This window comes from Myxocyprinus asiaticus, chromosome 30 (assembly GCF_019703515.2).
Source record: "Myxocyprinus asiaticus isolate MX2 ecotype Aquarium Trade chromosome 30, UBuf_Myxa_2, whole genome shotgun sequence".
Lineage (NCBI taxonomy): Eukaryota > Metazoa > Chordata > Actinopteri > Cypriniformes > Catostomidae > Myxocyprinus > Myxocyprinus asiaticus.
The window spans coordinates 26,113,408-26,129,246 of record NC_059373.1 but is presented as its reverse complement, the minus strand read 5'-3'; the positions used below and the strand labels follow the sequence as shown (position 1 = coordinate 26,129,246).

Below are 15,839 nucleotides of genomic sequence, written 5' to 3'. Positions count from 1 at the left end.
TGCTACAACCTTTTCTGTGTGCCGTCAACTTTTAATTGTTAATTGTTAAAGGTGATTTCTGCAAAAATGACCGTCTTCAAACAGGTTTCCCAAACACTCCCCCCATATTCCATTAGTTAGAAAACAAAGTAACGTATCAAACTCAAACCATTGATTGAGCCAATTTTGCAGTCTTGGGCTGGTCGGAATGCTAAAACAAACAGAGCAATCTACTTTTTGTATGTTAGATGTAATTGATACTGCCACAAATTCACTATATTTACACTTTTCAGGGAAACAACCTACGAATGGCTTACTTGTATTTGACTGTACATTAAACTGGGATAGAAAGTATTTTAACATAAAAAGACACCAGTTTAAGTGTTGTTTTTTTTTTTTGTTTTTTTTTTTTTACAAGTGCACAGTTTAAAATAATGATCATTTATAAGGACATGTAACGTATCTCTGAAATGTAACTAAAGCTAAGTGAAAATAGGTGATCAGAAGGTAGAAATCCAAAAGGGTGTATGATAACAGACATTCGTTTCCTTTGTAGGCAGGAACCTGTCAGTTCAAAGTCTCTCATCCACATCTGATACCCACATTCACACCTACCTCATATTGTATGCCCTTTACAACTCAGGATACATTCCGTGTGGAAAATACAGGATATTTAACGGTTTCTCCTACTGCATTCAAGTACAACAGAAGACTACCTTGTTCTTCTTTCTTCTGCAGCTCATGACCTTTCATTTTTAATTGGATGTGTTGAAGTACAACAAAGCACGTGAGCCGTCGTATGACAATGCGCCAAGTGTCAGAAGCATGAGCCTTTATGCAGAGCAGTGATCTGAGCCCTTCAGCCCTATGCCTGTATGCCGAGATCAAAGTTAGTGACTCATATTAATCAACCACAAAGCCATGCCTGTTGTCTGCTGCAGGAACGCCAATCAAATTGTCCTATTATGGCTGAAGTGAAGAACCGACCTGCTTTGAGGTTAACCGAGGTACTGCTATCCCATTTCTGAAAGGAGCTCACCAATCATTCACAGTCCCAGAGACATATGGAAGAGAACAAGCTTCTCTGTGCAGTTCTTTGTGTGCAAGTTAAGTTTGACAGAGTTGGCAGAGAATAGGCAGATGTTCCCTGCGTGACCCAAAGTGGAACACAGCAGAAGAGCTTCTGCTGGCTCTGCAGAGCACTTCCTGTCCATGCTGTGAATTCTCTCTCTATGACCATCAATTTCCTGTCCTTTCATTTTCTGTACTATCTGATCTAGAAACTCCAAAAAGCTGAAATTGAAGCAGAAGTCTTCTTGAGTGAGAAAATTATCAAACACCTAAATATCTCTGTTCAAAATAGCATATTACTATACTACTCTTACTATTTTGGCAGAATGTATTATGTACAAGGGGTGGCCGTTATACTGGTTATAACAATATACCAGTAGAAAGGAGTCAACCGATATAAATGAGTACAGTATTTACACCGGAGTCAACTGATATAAATAAGTACTGTAAATTAGTAATGAGTATCGATATAAATGAGAACTGATTTTAATCGGTTAGTATCACTTCAAATGACACAAACTATTCCACTGCTCAAAACACATAAGTGGGATCAATTCAAAACACTGCTACAAAAACCTCTATCAACCAGGGAAAATTATGCAGGTCAATCTCTACTTGTTTTGCGGTTTAGACCTTATTCACGCTAACGCCATCTTTGATTTTTAATAGGAATGACAACGAGGCTGTGAGGGATAGACATCCAGTCTCTTCAATGGACTGTACTGCAGTTTAAAATGTTTTTGGATCGCGGACAAAACATTGATAAAATATCTTTCTAAAAACATTCAGTAGACAAAGAACTCCAGAAAACATAAGCTGTGGAAAACCAAATGTGATCAAGGAGCTTTTTACAGTTTTATACCATTCGTGCCATTGAAGAGATGGTAAGATTATCCCTCATTCCCATTAAAAAGCAAAGATGGTGCTACCGTGAATAAGGTCCATAGCAACAAATACTACGTAAAATATATGTTCAAAATGTTTATTTAAGAGTGCCTACATTCCTACTGTAAAGAGATGCTGGGTAAAAATCACTGTCAAAAAGAAAATTCAGTGACTCTACACAATTTTTTTTTCAAAATACAAAAGAAATTTGCTTAAATTAAGGAATATAATAAACTGTAAGTAAGAGTTGGCACACAAAAAAAATCTAAGTACTTTGCATTGTAGGATACTCCACAGTACTGCAGAAATACATTCTGACATATATACTTGACATTAGAACAAGTACTGTCAGGTTAGACAAAGTAGACTTCCATTTATACAAATGATCAGAACTGATACAGTACATGTAGTACACAGAACAGTGCATGGCCTCTAAACTGCTGTAATGTTGTATTGAAGCCCTGTATGTTACCTACTTGTCTACATTAAGTTTTATTAACTGCAGTTGTTTTCTTGTCGGAAGGTTTATGTAAATGATGCAATCGTAAAACAACTCAGAATTTAGCTGGACTAGTTGCCCAGCCTTGTGGTAACATGCACAAGAACAGTCAATCAGGTTGGACAAATATCATTAGGGACAAGTGTTCTTCTGCACCTTCATATTTCTCTTCCCCTGTCACTGTCTGCTTTCTTTCTGCCTTCATATCTTCAAACATTGTTAGTCAATTTTCTACAGCACATTATCACCTGATAATCACATTTTGATTTATGTGTGAACATTTTTGCTACTTAGGAACTATGTTTACATGGACACCAGAAAGTGGGTTATTGCGAGAGAAAATGCACTGTATAGGTGGCGTACTTTTTACTCCCATATACATGTGGCTCGGTCAGTAAGCAGCTTTCTCCACAGCAATGTAATTTCCCTGTGACGCTTGTAAAAATAACAAACATGGGATCCGAGAAAGACTTCGCAATTTTATTCTCTGTTGCTTAGCTTTATTTTCACATATTCCAGAGTTGTTGCTGTGATTGTCTCCTTCACTTTCTATAGCGACCCAAAGCTTAACTGCGCTGCAGTAGTGGGGTTTCCCTCTTTCGTAAAACTCTGAGATTCCCACATTGTACCAGCGTGATCCGCAAACATTAAGGACAGTCGATATTTTACATTGGTGTTTATAAATGGGAATAGTTTATGATGCATGTGATTTTTCCACTGTACTCCCAGAAATGTTAAACTCTTCCCACTGTGTTGTCTTGTTGTTAGGCTCCATCCTATGATGTTTGGTATCCCAGTCTGTTCCACGCAAGTGCACTCTTCAAACACCCATCAGAACAGCGCTTATGCATTTACATGACCACAATAAGCCGCATTCTCTGAGAGAAACCCAGGTGTGTTAAACCACTTTCTCTCATTCCCTTAAATGATTTAAGGAAATCAGCTTTCTAGTTTACATGGTGTTTCAGAATGCCGCTTTCTGCAAAAACCCTGGAATAAACCGTTTTATTAAGTGCATGTAAACATGGTCAGTATTTACACATGGAGTAATGTGTGTTAACTGAGTACAGGCTTTGATGCCTTGAGTGAATCTAAATGAGAACATGGTTAAAACCTATGCATAATGAGGGCATTTTTAGTTCGTTTTTAGTTCAGTTAGTTTTTCAGAAAATATTAAACAAACAGGAACATGTGAATTGCATGTATAGTTTTAAGAAATGTGTCTTTGTTCTGTGAGTTGAAGAAATGGTTAGGGGAATTAGGCCAACAGAATCAGTTATAGTGTGTTAGCAATCAAGAAAATCTGTAAAGAACACCATTTCCAGCCATGCTTTTCTATCTAGTATATAGCTGCCAAAAATACATAGAGGATTTCCTAACTGAGCTTATTCTGCCACAAACACAGTGTGATCGCATCAATTTAATACCTCAGAAATTATTAATACGCAACTGTGCATTTATATCTTGTATATCTACATAGAAGACTAAATCCAAGATTTAAGACATTTGTACACAAAATTTAAGATGAAAAGGTCATGTGACAACTCTCTAGCATACTACTGCTTGGGACGTTTATCTTTCCAAAAGTTATTCTGTTCCACATAGTATTAAAAGACTGATGACATGAGCAGTTAAAATTTCCTTGATCTTTTAACATATAAGAGGTTATTGTACTATTAAAACATACTGTAAGTTTCAGAACTCAAAACTTCTCCCTGCCTGTAAAGAGAATTTGTTGAAACCAAGCTGCCAAAACAACTCTTTCTCTACTTCCTCCACATTGTGATGGCACACTGTAGACATTTGCATCTGACGGCCTGCACAACACATCAATGCCTATTTTACCTTATCACTTCCGTAGCCCCGCCCAGTAGCGGTGAGCAGTGAGATGGTAAAAAGAGAGCAGGTCAGTCAAGAACAGAGAGCCAGTAATAACAGTGGGCGTTTACTATCAAGTCTTAAAAGAGAAGCAGCACAGAGTGTTTCTGACAGAGGGTCAGAATGAGGATGGAAAATGATTTTTTTTTTTTTAAATATATAACTTTGTTTTATGCAAAAACAACTTGGTAAAGACTAATATTATAAAAGTAAACCTCAAGGAACATATTAAAATAAAACTGTAGACAGTACACAGTGTACACTGCACAGTATTCAGTAAGTAGTAAGCTAGGATTGCATTCCAAACAAAAAAAATATTAAGTTGACTGACCTGCTCTACCCACACGCCTGAATCCTCCTCTGGCCCCCATAAGATCATTGTTTTGTCCATTGATGCAGACAGTAGTTTCAAGGGCTGTTCCACTGAGTCACCTGCAGGGGGAGACAATGAGTAATTACACAGAGGCTACATTTAGATAAAAACAAACTGATTAATACAAAAGCACCTCAAGGTCAGTCGGCACTTTGCAGTGATATGAGGAAAAATAAATCATTGCACATTATCACTTACTATACACCCTGCTGAATAAACAAAATAATTTGAGAGTGAGAGTATGCAGAAATACCTTTGGTCTGTGGGGGCTGCCAATGCATTCCATAAACCCAGTTTTCATGGCCAGCTAGCACCGTTTCAAGAGTTACTGCAAACACTAAGACAAAAATAGAGTGGACAACTTTTGATACAAAGCATTGCAAACAGGGTTCAAAAAGAACTTTTTGCCAATTCCAATGGCCAAATCTTGCATTTGATTTGGCACTTGGCGAATATTAATTTTGGACCACGATTACAAAACAACATGCACGCATTACTTAGCTTTGAAATTAAATAAGGCAAGACACCGTTTCAAAGTTAAAAGGATAATCAATGACATAATCAACATCCCAGTAATCTATATCTTTAATCATTACTCATCACACAATTTAATCATAATCACACGAATGACAAACTAACAGCCTTACCATCTCCACACACTTCAAAGACATTCTCCTTCATTTTAATAACAGTGTCACTCTGAAGGTCTGGTTCAGTGGCAGTTTTGGGAAACAGCCTCCACACTCTGATCAGACAGTCTTGAGAGCAGCTGGCCAGCAAGAGCTCTCCATCTAAACATTTACAAATTCAAACACACAGAGTGAAAAGCAGTATGCAAGGCTTTCCCACTTGCATATTTCAGTTTCAGTGCCTTTAGTTGTCAACAAGTGCATGCTTCATGCATTATGAAAGAACACAAGAGCGGAATCAACTTAGACAGCAGCTCCTTAGGGTAATATGCTTTATATCCTGAGACCATTTTCACTGCCGTTACTGTATCATCTTAAATAGGTCTTCATCTTCAGCTCTTGGGTGAATCTCACCAAACATGACGTGCAATGTCCACATCATATTCCCCCTATAAATAGATTTTTTTTTCCTTGTTTTGATGTTTTACATTTTTTATGCAAATTATTTTGGTTTTAAAAGGAATATTCCAGGTTCATTACAAGTTAAGCACAATCCATAACATTTGTGGCATAATGTTGATTACCACAAAAAATATCTCCTCCTTTTCTCTAAAAAAATCTAGGTTATCGTGAGGCACTTATAATTGAAGTGAATTGGGTCAATTTTTGAGGGTTTAAAAAGGCAGAAATGTGAAGCTTATGATTTTATAAGGACTTTTTTGCAGTCATTGTAAGGTTTACTCTTTTGTTGTAAAATTGTATTTACTGCAACTAACTTTACACAGAAAAGGTAACTACAGTAAGTAAGGGATAATGTACTGTCAGCCGGCTGTTATCGCAAAATAAATCCAGACAGCGTGATCAGGTGTTGTATCAGCCTGAAGGGGTTTATTTTGCAATAAAAACCGGCTGACTGTACATTATCCAGCTTACTACACGGCTACTAAACAAATAAATAAATACATGGACATAAAATATTTATTTGCGTTGAAATAGTGTAATTTGAGAATTAAGAAATCGCTGAACAGCTGGAATCAACCCCCGGTTTTCGTCAGAGTTCTGTTGGGTGTTTATTTTGTAATTAATGACTGCTCATTGTGCATCTTATTACAAGACTACTTGCAAATAAATAAATAAATGCACCGGAAACATTGACTTGAGTCGACATTTTTTATTAGCTTACTTGTAGAGATCGCACAGTGATCCAAGAAGCAGGAAAGATGGCTTGCAAATACCCGGATGATACATATATGCGCAGTTATTACTGAGAAAAATCTGACCACTAGATGGTGCTATTGACCAATCAGAATTGAGTATTCCAGAGAGCTGTGTAATAAGAGATTTTATCACACTAAAATCATGTTAAAACACATTGTTTACATCTTGTGGCTATACATTTGAGGAAGCATTTAAACGCTTACGGATTGGCCCCAATCATTTCCATTGTAACTGCCATGCCACACCGAAACCATTTTTGCTTTTTTTTTGGAAAGGATCTCTCCCTACAGGTCAAAATAAATTTTTGTAGTAATTAAAATTATGCCACAAATGCTTTCGATTTAGCTTTTGTATTGAGCCCGAAATATTCCTTTAAGCTTTTTTTGTTGTTGTTTGCTTTTTTAAAATAAACCTAAAATCACATACACACACAAAAAAAAAAGTTTTAATTTTTGAGTTTGTTTTATAATTCTCTCTCTATATTTTTTTTTAATTACAGTAAAAAGGTTTAAAAATCATCTTGTTCACAATGTTTGTTTTTAAAATCAACATAAATACTTTACAATTGAAATAATATGTCATTTTTTTCATCATGGTGATTGGGTGGATATGGCACCTAAACACAAATTGATATTTCTACCAGTGCAGTCCATCACAATATAAAACATGCAAAATCAACAATCAAGAATAAGCTTTTCTGGGGTAACTACAAAAACTCTTACCTTGTACGGCCCATTCCACACCTCGCACCCAGTCCTCATGACCTGCCAGTGTCAGAACCCTCTGAAACTGAACACATCGACAGGTGAAATCCACACACAAGAATCACATCCCAAACATTAGATTTAAATCATTACTAGATAAATAAAAGTCTAACAATCTTACCTGTCCACTGATCTGCACATACAGGTGAACCTTGCTGTCATCATCCCCACAGGCAAGTACTGGAACTGCAAGTAGATGTAATTATCCTCCTAATGTAATCTCCTAGGACACATTTTGAGGCTGACAAGTGACTATAAAGAGTTTGAAAGCAAAATACTGCTACAGCCCAGTAGTGAATAAAATGTCAATGACAAGATATGGTCGCCCCAGGACATATATAAACCCCAGAATGAGATTTGAATCATGTGATAAGAATGGACAATATTGCAAATCAACAAGAAGCAGTGAGCACAGCCTACCTCTGCTGCCTGGCAACAGTGCCAACGAGACATCCATCACGAACCCGCTTCCAAATGAAATGGTCTGGAGGCATTCAGCTAAGAATAATAATAATAATAAAAATAGTAGTAGGTTATTACCGATCAAAACAATCCAACTATATTAGTGAAATTATCCAGGAAAAAAAAACTGACATTATCTGCTGAGCAAAATTACAAAGTAACAAAAACAAGGCTTGTTTCTGGGACTTGGCAGACAGCTTATTAGATCACTGTCATTTGAATGGTAGAGAAATGATGTAATTCACCATCATCTCATGACCTGAGGAAAGCATTTAAGAAGATGGTTTTAATATAGAGTCCTACACAACACATGCACGTACTGATTATAGTTATTCACACACTTCCTAAACTGTCAATCAATCTCACTTTTTTTTTCTTAAAGTATGTACATGTACAACAGAATATGAGTGGAAGCAAATGATCATATTATTGTCCTTCAGACAAGTAAATTGGTCATTCACTTGTCTGAGTAAAAAAGTTAGTTGTCCAGAGAGACATTTTTTTATTGTGGTGTAAATATGATCGTTTCAGAAGCAATATTCTCATCAGTGTTTTATCAGCTCATTACATATTAGTTACGTCAACATATAAGCAGGTAATGTAGCAAGCTAGCTGCCACAGTTTCAATAGGATTAATGAATGACATTAGCTACAGCGAATGTCTTATTACAGTCTCAATCGTCAGTTAGCCACTTATTTTCATGCCAGTGTTCATTTTTACAGCTTTTTTTTTTTTTTTTTTGTCATAGGTTTAGTCATTTGATGAAAATGTCCTTTAAAATGTCAATATTTTTCATGTCATATTCACTTTGTTTTAATAGGACTAAAATGGCATATAATTTTGGTCAACGAAAATAATATCTTTTAGTTGGTGATAATGTGCAAAATGCCAAATCTTGTGTAAAACTGTAACAGACCAAACTTTAACCCTTGAATGATCTTAAGGGTCCATTTGACAGGTCAGTTTGACCAACTTTTAACACTGATTTACATCAACTTAACTATAACTTTCCAGACTGAAACTACATGACATCCTCCACATGTATTTATAAACAACGCTATAAAAAAAGTACCTAAAAGGTCCTCCAGTTCAATTTGACCCGGTTCTTATAAAACCTTAAGAAAGCTGTAAAGTGGTACAACAGTTCAAAATGCTATTTACAAGTACATTCATACTCATAATTACATGCACAAGGCACGCGCACACACACAAATGTGGGGAGAAAAATGTGCAAATTGTGACTGTTGCACTGAGATTTAACGAGCCGGCTCAATTTGACCCGGTGGGATCAACAGTGGGACTTAATCATTATCATAAACAAATATTCAAACATATTTTAAATGTTTTCTAACAAAACTAAAGATATGCTGCTACATACAAAATACTCCACAGCTCTCATTATGAAAACCTGAGCTGCTAAAATAACACAGTAGCATATAATGAATATACTGAAGTATTAGCTACATAAAAAAATGGTTTAATTATCGTCAGAAAACATTCCACTCTATGCGACATGTAATAAGATATGAACTTTGTAATACGTGACACAGGCTTAGTCTATAATCACAAATATAGCTGGATATTTTTTCATTATTGATGTTTTAATCAAGCTATTAGTCTGGTCAGGCAAGTAACATTCTCTTTCACTTGCCCCTTTAAAAATCCACTTCTCCCGGAGAAGCAGACAAGTGTTAATGTTGAGTCTTGCTTGTCCTTATTATATTTGGAGTTATTAATTAATAGTTTTGGAAACACACAAGAATTATACTTGAGTCTGACTTACTTTTGTGATTAAAAACAAAACAAAACAACAACTAATAAACAATGGAGTCCAAAAGGTTGAGACCACTAGTGAAAATACTTCTATTCTGAATTTTTCTAAGTTAATAAAATAATAATAACAAATGTTTATATTATCAGCATAACAATTTGAGAGAACCGAACTGAAAACTGACATAAATTTGACAATTTATTTATTTGGTATTTGACAGCAATAGCAAGAATCCCTCTAGCATGGACTCCATAAGTTTATGCAAAACTCAATAATTCATGCTATTCCAGCAAGATTTGAGAATCTTCTAAAGAGCATTTTGTGTACTTAAAAAGAAGCAAGGAAATCTGACCTTTTGTACAAAGGTGTTAACGTCTGTCACAAATTTGCCTACATTAAAGATCTAGAAAAGTTCAAGTATATGTAAATATAATCTTAAATATTTCTTCTTCATTTTACAACTAAGTTTCTTTCTTCAAAATGTTTCATCATGTTTCAAAAATTCCTAAAACTAAAAATTGTTTATCTCCAGTATACAATTCAAATCACAGATTTTCAGTGTGGTCTCACTGTATATATTATTAAATAAACATTGTAACCTTTCAAAAAGTGTCCTTAAGGAGACAATGCATTTTAATATCTCTGTAGAACTTACTATAATTTACAAGATCCAACCAGCAGATGTCAGGCTTGGACAGTTGATAAGTACTTGCTTGCCACTCAAAAACTTGCAATTAATATACAGTGCAGTGAAAAAAGTATTTACCCCCCTCCTGATTTCTTCTATTTTTGTGCATTTTTTATTTTTTTCATACAAAACTGTTTTAGATCTTCAAACGAGATATAACATAAAACAAAGGCAACCTGGGTAAACACAAATTAGAGCTTTTAAATACATATATATGTATGTATGTATGTATGTATATATATATATATATATATATATATTATTTTTTTTACTGAAGCAAAAAAAGTTATCCAACACCTATATCACCCATGTGAAAAACTAACTGCCCACTTAAACTCAATATCTGGTTGTGCCACCTTTAGCAGCAACAACTGCAACCAAAAGCTTCCGATAACTGGAGATCAGTCTTTCATAACACTGTGGTGGAATTTTGGCCCACTCTTCTTTGCAGAACTTTACTTTAGTTACTTTACTTCAGAACAGAACTTTAGTTCAGCCACATTAGAGGGCTTTCCAGCATGAACTGCCCATTTAAAGTCCTGCCACAGCATCTCAATTGGGCTCAAGTCAGGACTTTGACTAGGCCACTCCAAAACTTTAATTTTGCTTCTTTTGAGCCATTCAGAGGTGGACTTACTCCTAAGCTTTGGATCATTGTCTTGTTGCATAATCCAGTTGCGCTTGAGCTTCAACTCACAGACTGATGACCGGACTTTCTCCTTTAGGATTTTCTGGTAGAGAGCAAAATTAATGTTTCCCTCAATTATTGCAAGTCGCCCTGAAACAGCAAAGCATCCTCACACCATTGCACTACCAGAACCATGCTTGACCGTAGTTATGATGTTTGTGGAATTCTGTGTTTGATTTACGCCAGATGTTACGGGACCCCTGTCTTCCAAACAGTTCCACTTTTGACTCCACAGAACATTCTCCCAAAAAGCTTTGAGGATCATCAAGGTGTGTTTTGGCAAAATTCTGACAAGCCTTAATGTTCTTCTGGGTTCGCATTGGTTTTCGCCTCGCAAATCTTCCACGGATGGCATTTTTGGCCAGTGAGTTTCTGATAGTGGAGTCATGAATAGTGACCTTTATTGATGCGAGAGAGGCCTGCAGTTCCTTGGATGCTGTCCTTGGCTTTTTTGTGACTTCCTGGATGAGTCATCACTGTGTTCTTGGGAGGAATTTTGGAAGGTCGGCCTCTTCTGGGAAGGTTCACTACTGTGCCAAGTTTTCTCCATTTATAGTGTAATAACTCTCACTGTGGTTCTTTAGATTTGTAACCCTTCCCAGACTGATGTATTTCAATCACCTTTTTCCTCATCATTTCTGGAATTTCTTTCAACCTCGGTATAGTGTGATACTGAGTGAGACCTTTTAGCCAACTTCATGCAGCTGAAAAATTCTATTTTATTTAGGTGTTGATTTGATTGAACAGGGCTGGCAGTAAACAGGCCTGAGTGTGTCTAGTCCAGCTGAACTCCATTATGAATGAAGTATCATAGATTCGGGGATTTAGTGGCAATTACTTTTTCACACATGCCCAGTTGTTATTGGATGACTTATTGCTTCAATAAATAACATTATCATTTAAAAACTGTATTTTGTGCCTTTGTTTTATGTTAGATTTTGTTTGGATTTTTGAAACAATTTAGAATGAGATACACAAAAACAGAAGAAATTAGGATGGGGGCAAAGGATTTAATGAGAGGAAAACTCTTTTCATGTTACCTGTATCAGAGGTGCTGGTCCAGAGTTTAACAGTGGAGTCAGATGATGCTGAGGCCAGCAGTAATTGAGAGGAGGGCAGAGACACAGCGTCCACTGCACACACCGGCCCTGAGTGTCCCGAACACACTGCACATGCAGTGAACTGTGGCAAAATCACTTCAGCTGTTACTATTATTATTTTTTTTATGATTTTCTTTACTGTTTTTTTTTTCAGACTATCTAATAATTCATATATGGACAATTATAACACAAGTTAGTAAACTCTTTGAAGATCTCTGATGTGTTATTGCACAAACTATTTTGTCAGCATGTTGTTTATATTCATTGCTTGTGAGCACGTACCTGTCCATCATGCTTCTTCCAAACAACAACATTATTATCTGTCCCCCCAGATACCAGATGTGTTTCAGGACCTGTGGATATAAAATTACTGTAAGTTTCTTCTACTCATTTCTTTGTTATTATTATGTCTAAACATGAGATCCCACAAAATAAACATGCATGCGGTAATTTAAAGAGATAAATAATAATAAATCATATTTTCAGGTAGTTGCTGTACTTGCTGCTCATTTGCATAACTACACTTTGCTTTTTCAAATCTTTCATCTAAAAACCCCGTTGAGAAGGGAGACGGAGACTTACTGCAGTCTTGTTTATGAACCCACTGGACAGCGTTCACCCTACCAGTATGTTTATTCAGGACCTCCACAATCGTAATGTCCTGATAACAATTAACACAAAACAAGGATGAAACAAACCTGTCACAGCAATAAGGTAACATATAAAAGACAGTTCACCGAACACTTGTAATGAGTCATTACCTGTGGATTATAAAGTACAACTGAATTGCATGTCCCAAATGCGATGAGACCTCCTCTGCCCCATGACACAACATTAGGAGTGCGATTGGCACAACAGGAGACATGACATGTGTCCATTACAGGCGCTGACATCTTCAGTGCTGCTGTGTGTTACAGTTCAAATGAACGAGAAACAAGTTTCCTGCTGCAGTAGTTCCGGGGAGAAATATACGTTTATATGTTTCACAAACTACCGAGTATGAAACGTTGAAATGGATTTAATAACAATATACATTCATTCATTTTCATTTTGATTCAAAATTCACATCACAGCGATGCAAAATACTTGACAGACACAAACGGCTCATGTAACCGGATGTGAATTCAGAACGGACAATTTATTGTGTAACTTGATTTTTTCGTCCGGCTTACAGCATCAGTGGGGTATTTTACCAAACGGCATTTTTGCGCCCTTGAAGTGCACTTTGGGAAGGGGACGCCACTCGAAGAGTCGTTCCAAACAAAAGTAAGAAAGTTTCGTTTTTCACAAAGGGCCCTTTTACAAGACTTTTAACGAAGGGTACATTCAAACTGTAAAGCATGCTCCCTTTAGAGAGCCCACATCAAGAGCTTTGTCCTTTGTAGTGAGTAGGGTATAGGGACGATCACTTTTGATTGGAATTCGCCCAGCGTCTCTCTCTCTCTCTCTCTCTCTTAATATATAGTACTCATTTGTCTTGTAATAAACAAAGAAATATATATCCTGTTATAGTAAACTTAGATATGAGGATATAAGATATATAGATATAAAATAATCATAAAAAAACATTTAAAAAACAAAACTCACTAACACATGCCTAGGGTCTCTAATTACACTATTTATAAGATAATGATTTAAGGACACTAAAGAGGTGTGGGCACAATTCCAAAAAAATTAACAAGATCCCGAGTCACTAAAGATCCCCGAGGTATGTGTTTAAGGTTTTATGCCACTTTATTCAATATTGTGCATTGTAATGCAATGACAATGTATTTTGTGGCACAAGTTTCCAAATACATTTCAGGCCTCTGTATCTCTAAAGTAAGATTTTGTGAAAGCCTAAATCAGTGTTCTTCTTTTCAGGATCTGTGTCATCACATTTGCCAAGTCTCACCCCATCCTTCAGAATGGATGAAAAATCTAAAATATGAACTATCAGATCAGTGATGGGTGCAGCAGACTTAAGAACAAGGTGTCTGGAAAGTCAAAGAAAGTGAATAACTCTGCCTGGAATGATTCTTACCATACAAAATGATTGGCATTAATATCTTTATGTAGTATACCTGTATTAAAATGATCAGTGTGTATAATATATACCCTGGGGTGGTCAGTTCCTGACAGAGTTTGCCCCACTGTGTAGAATAACATGTACAGATGAGGAGTACACCATATTCAGGTAAGTCAAAGTCTTCTGTTCAGTCTTCACTCACAGAATGCCACTGTAGGTGTAATATCACTTGCGGCTGAAATAAATGGCTCGTAATTTCTCCACAGCTGTATCAGAGGATGTCTCTTAGAAGTGAAGGCATTCTCAACAGGCCAGATCTGTTATTGGAAAAGGTGACTGCTTGTGTCTGTTTCCATTACAAGTACAGTACATCCAAAAAATGAATAACTTGAGGAAAAAAAAATACCCTTTTGATGCCCATTTTGGTGGTGATCAATAAATGTTTTTCTTGCCTTGAGTATGGACTAAACTTAACCAAATGTGTGACTTTGTTTTTTGTCTTCTGGCTCAGCCTTCTATAGAGGGGTACATTGCTGTTATATTACCTAAATTTGAGGAGAGTAAGAGCATCAAAGAGGTCCTTCTGAACAGAGAACAATATCAGGAGGTTCTCTCCAAAAGAACAAACCAAAAACAAGAGCCTTGCTGAATAAAGTTTGCACTTTGAAATAGTTCCTTTGAAGAATAAATGCGTCAAGAAGGTGAAAATACCAATAACATGCTTGAGGAAATGAAGAATTGCATCCACACCAAACTTGGATTTCTGTGGATTGCACTTCAAGAGAGCTTGATGCAAACTCTTGTATTTTTGTTGGACTTTTCCAGATTTCATGAGATGCATGAACAAGCCATTGTCAAGGGTATCGTTTTGTGTTTAGTTTAGTGCCCGACCAATTTATCGGTCAGCCGATATTAGCCTTTCACAGATACTGTATATCGGTATCGGCGTAAATGTTTTCCGATATGCGTGGATATTACAACTTTTTTTCAGAACATATAATGCAGAAAACAATGCTTGGGGTGATTTAGAATTGGTGTCATAGCGTAGTTTGTCCAGCAGAGCGTGCTCTGACTCCATTGTTTACAGAGCTGAGCTGATGGTGGTTCTGCAGAGAGGGCGGAGTTGAGCTGTGTGTCGGTAAGTTGCTAACTAGCTTGTGAAATACATACTGGAAGGTTACTAAACAATGACCCCATCATTTTATATAACTAATATAGTGTTAACCCTGTTCCTGACAACCATGTCACTCATGTTTATCATATCTGTTTGCTATGATAGCCAGCTGTAGTTTGTCAGTGCAGTAAGTAATGTAGCAGATTGAAAGGTAAGCATCAGAGCATCTTTTTGCAGCTCTGCAGACAACGGTGCGGTGGTGGATTTTGTCTGTTGAGTGTTGATTTCACGCTATGTTGTTGCCTAGTTGGTGAGACGCAATGCTGGAAAGTAAATAAACAACGTCCGTCTTTTACTCTCTGTGACAACGAGTTTATATCTAACTAGCTAACCACATAGCTACTTTCATTGTTGTCAGCTGAGTGGAAGCTAATGTGTAAACATGTATTCACCAAACTATTTTGTTCAGGATTCGCAGTTTGGTACCCCCTTCAACCAGACAATTCCAGTCTTTGCATTTACAAAATGTAATATTTAAAAGTCTGGTTTTCCACCGGAATACGGTGTAAAACCGCTGCCACTGTTTATCTCTTGACTCGGCAGCAATGAACCATGAGTTATTGTTTATGACTGTTTTGTTGTACATTAACAGCGAAATATTGCTGATGATGTTTTGATAAGCAAGAAAACTGTACTTTAGTACAGTTTAGA

The 15,839-nt window shown here is 36.5% G+C and overlaps 1 protein-coding gene and 1 long non-coding RNA gene across 2 annotated transcripts in view; one reads left to right on the top strand and one right to left on the bottom strand.

The window, feature by feature from the left end:
- The window catches only part of elp2 (elongator acetyltransferase complex subunit 2), a 36,767-nt gene extending 23,848 nt beyond the window's left edge, over positions 1 to 12,919 (bottom strand). Inside the window, exons 1-10 of the mRNA XM_051663356.1 lie at positions 12,768 to 12,919; positions 12,589 to 12,667; positions 12,289 to 12,359; positions 11,947 to 12,088; positions 7,717 to 7,794; positions 7,418 to 7,482; positions 7,255 to 7,321; positions 5,333 to 5,476; positions 4,939 to 5,022; positions 4,644 to 4,744 (exon numbers count right to left, since the gene is read on the bottom strand). Of these exons, the coding sequence (XP_051519316.1) occupies positions 4,644 to 4,744; positions 4,939 to 5,022; positions 5,333 to 5,476; positions 7,255 to 7,321; positions 7,418 to 7,482; positions 7,717 to 7,794; positions 11,947 to 12,088; positions 12,289 to 12,359; positions 12,589 to 12,667; positions 12,768 to 12,899 (963 nt within the window). The 5' untranslated portion in view covers positions 12,900 to 12,919. The remainder of the gene's footprint in view (positions 1 to 4,643; positions 4,745 to 4,938; positions 5,023 to 5,332; positions 5,477 to 7,254; positions 7,322 to 7,417; positions 7,483 to 7,716; positions 7,795 to 11,946; positions 12,089 to 12,288; positions 12,360 to 12,588; positions 12,668 to 12,767) is intronic.
- Positions 12,920 to 13,169: 250 nt separating this feature from the next.
- Positions 13,170 to 14,662, top strand: LOC127420835 (uncharacterized). Its single transcript, XR_007893884.1, has 4 exons — positions 13,170 to 13,272; positions 13,870 to 14,182; positions 14,281 to 14,346; positions 14,526 to 14,662. It is a non-coding gene; the product is annotated as an uncharacterized LOC127420835 (long non-coding RNA).
- Positions 14,663 to 15,839: the final 1,177 nt, after the last annotated feature.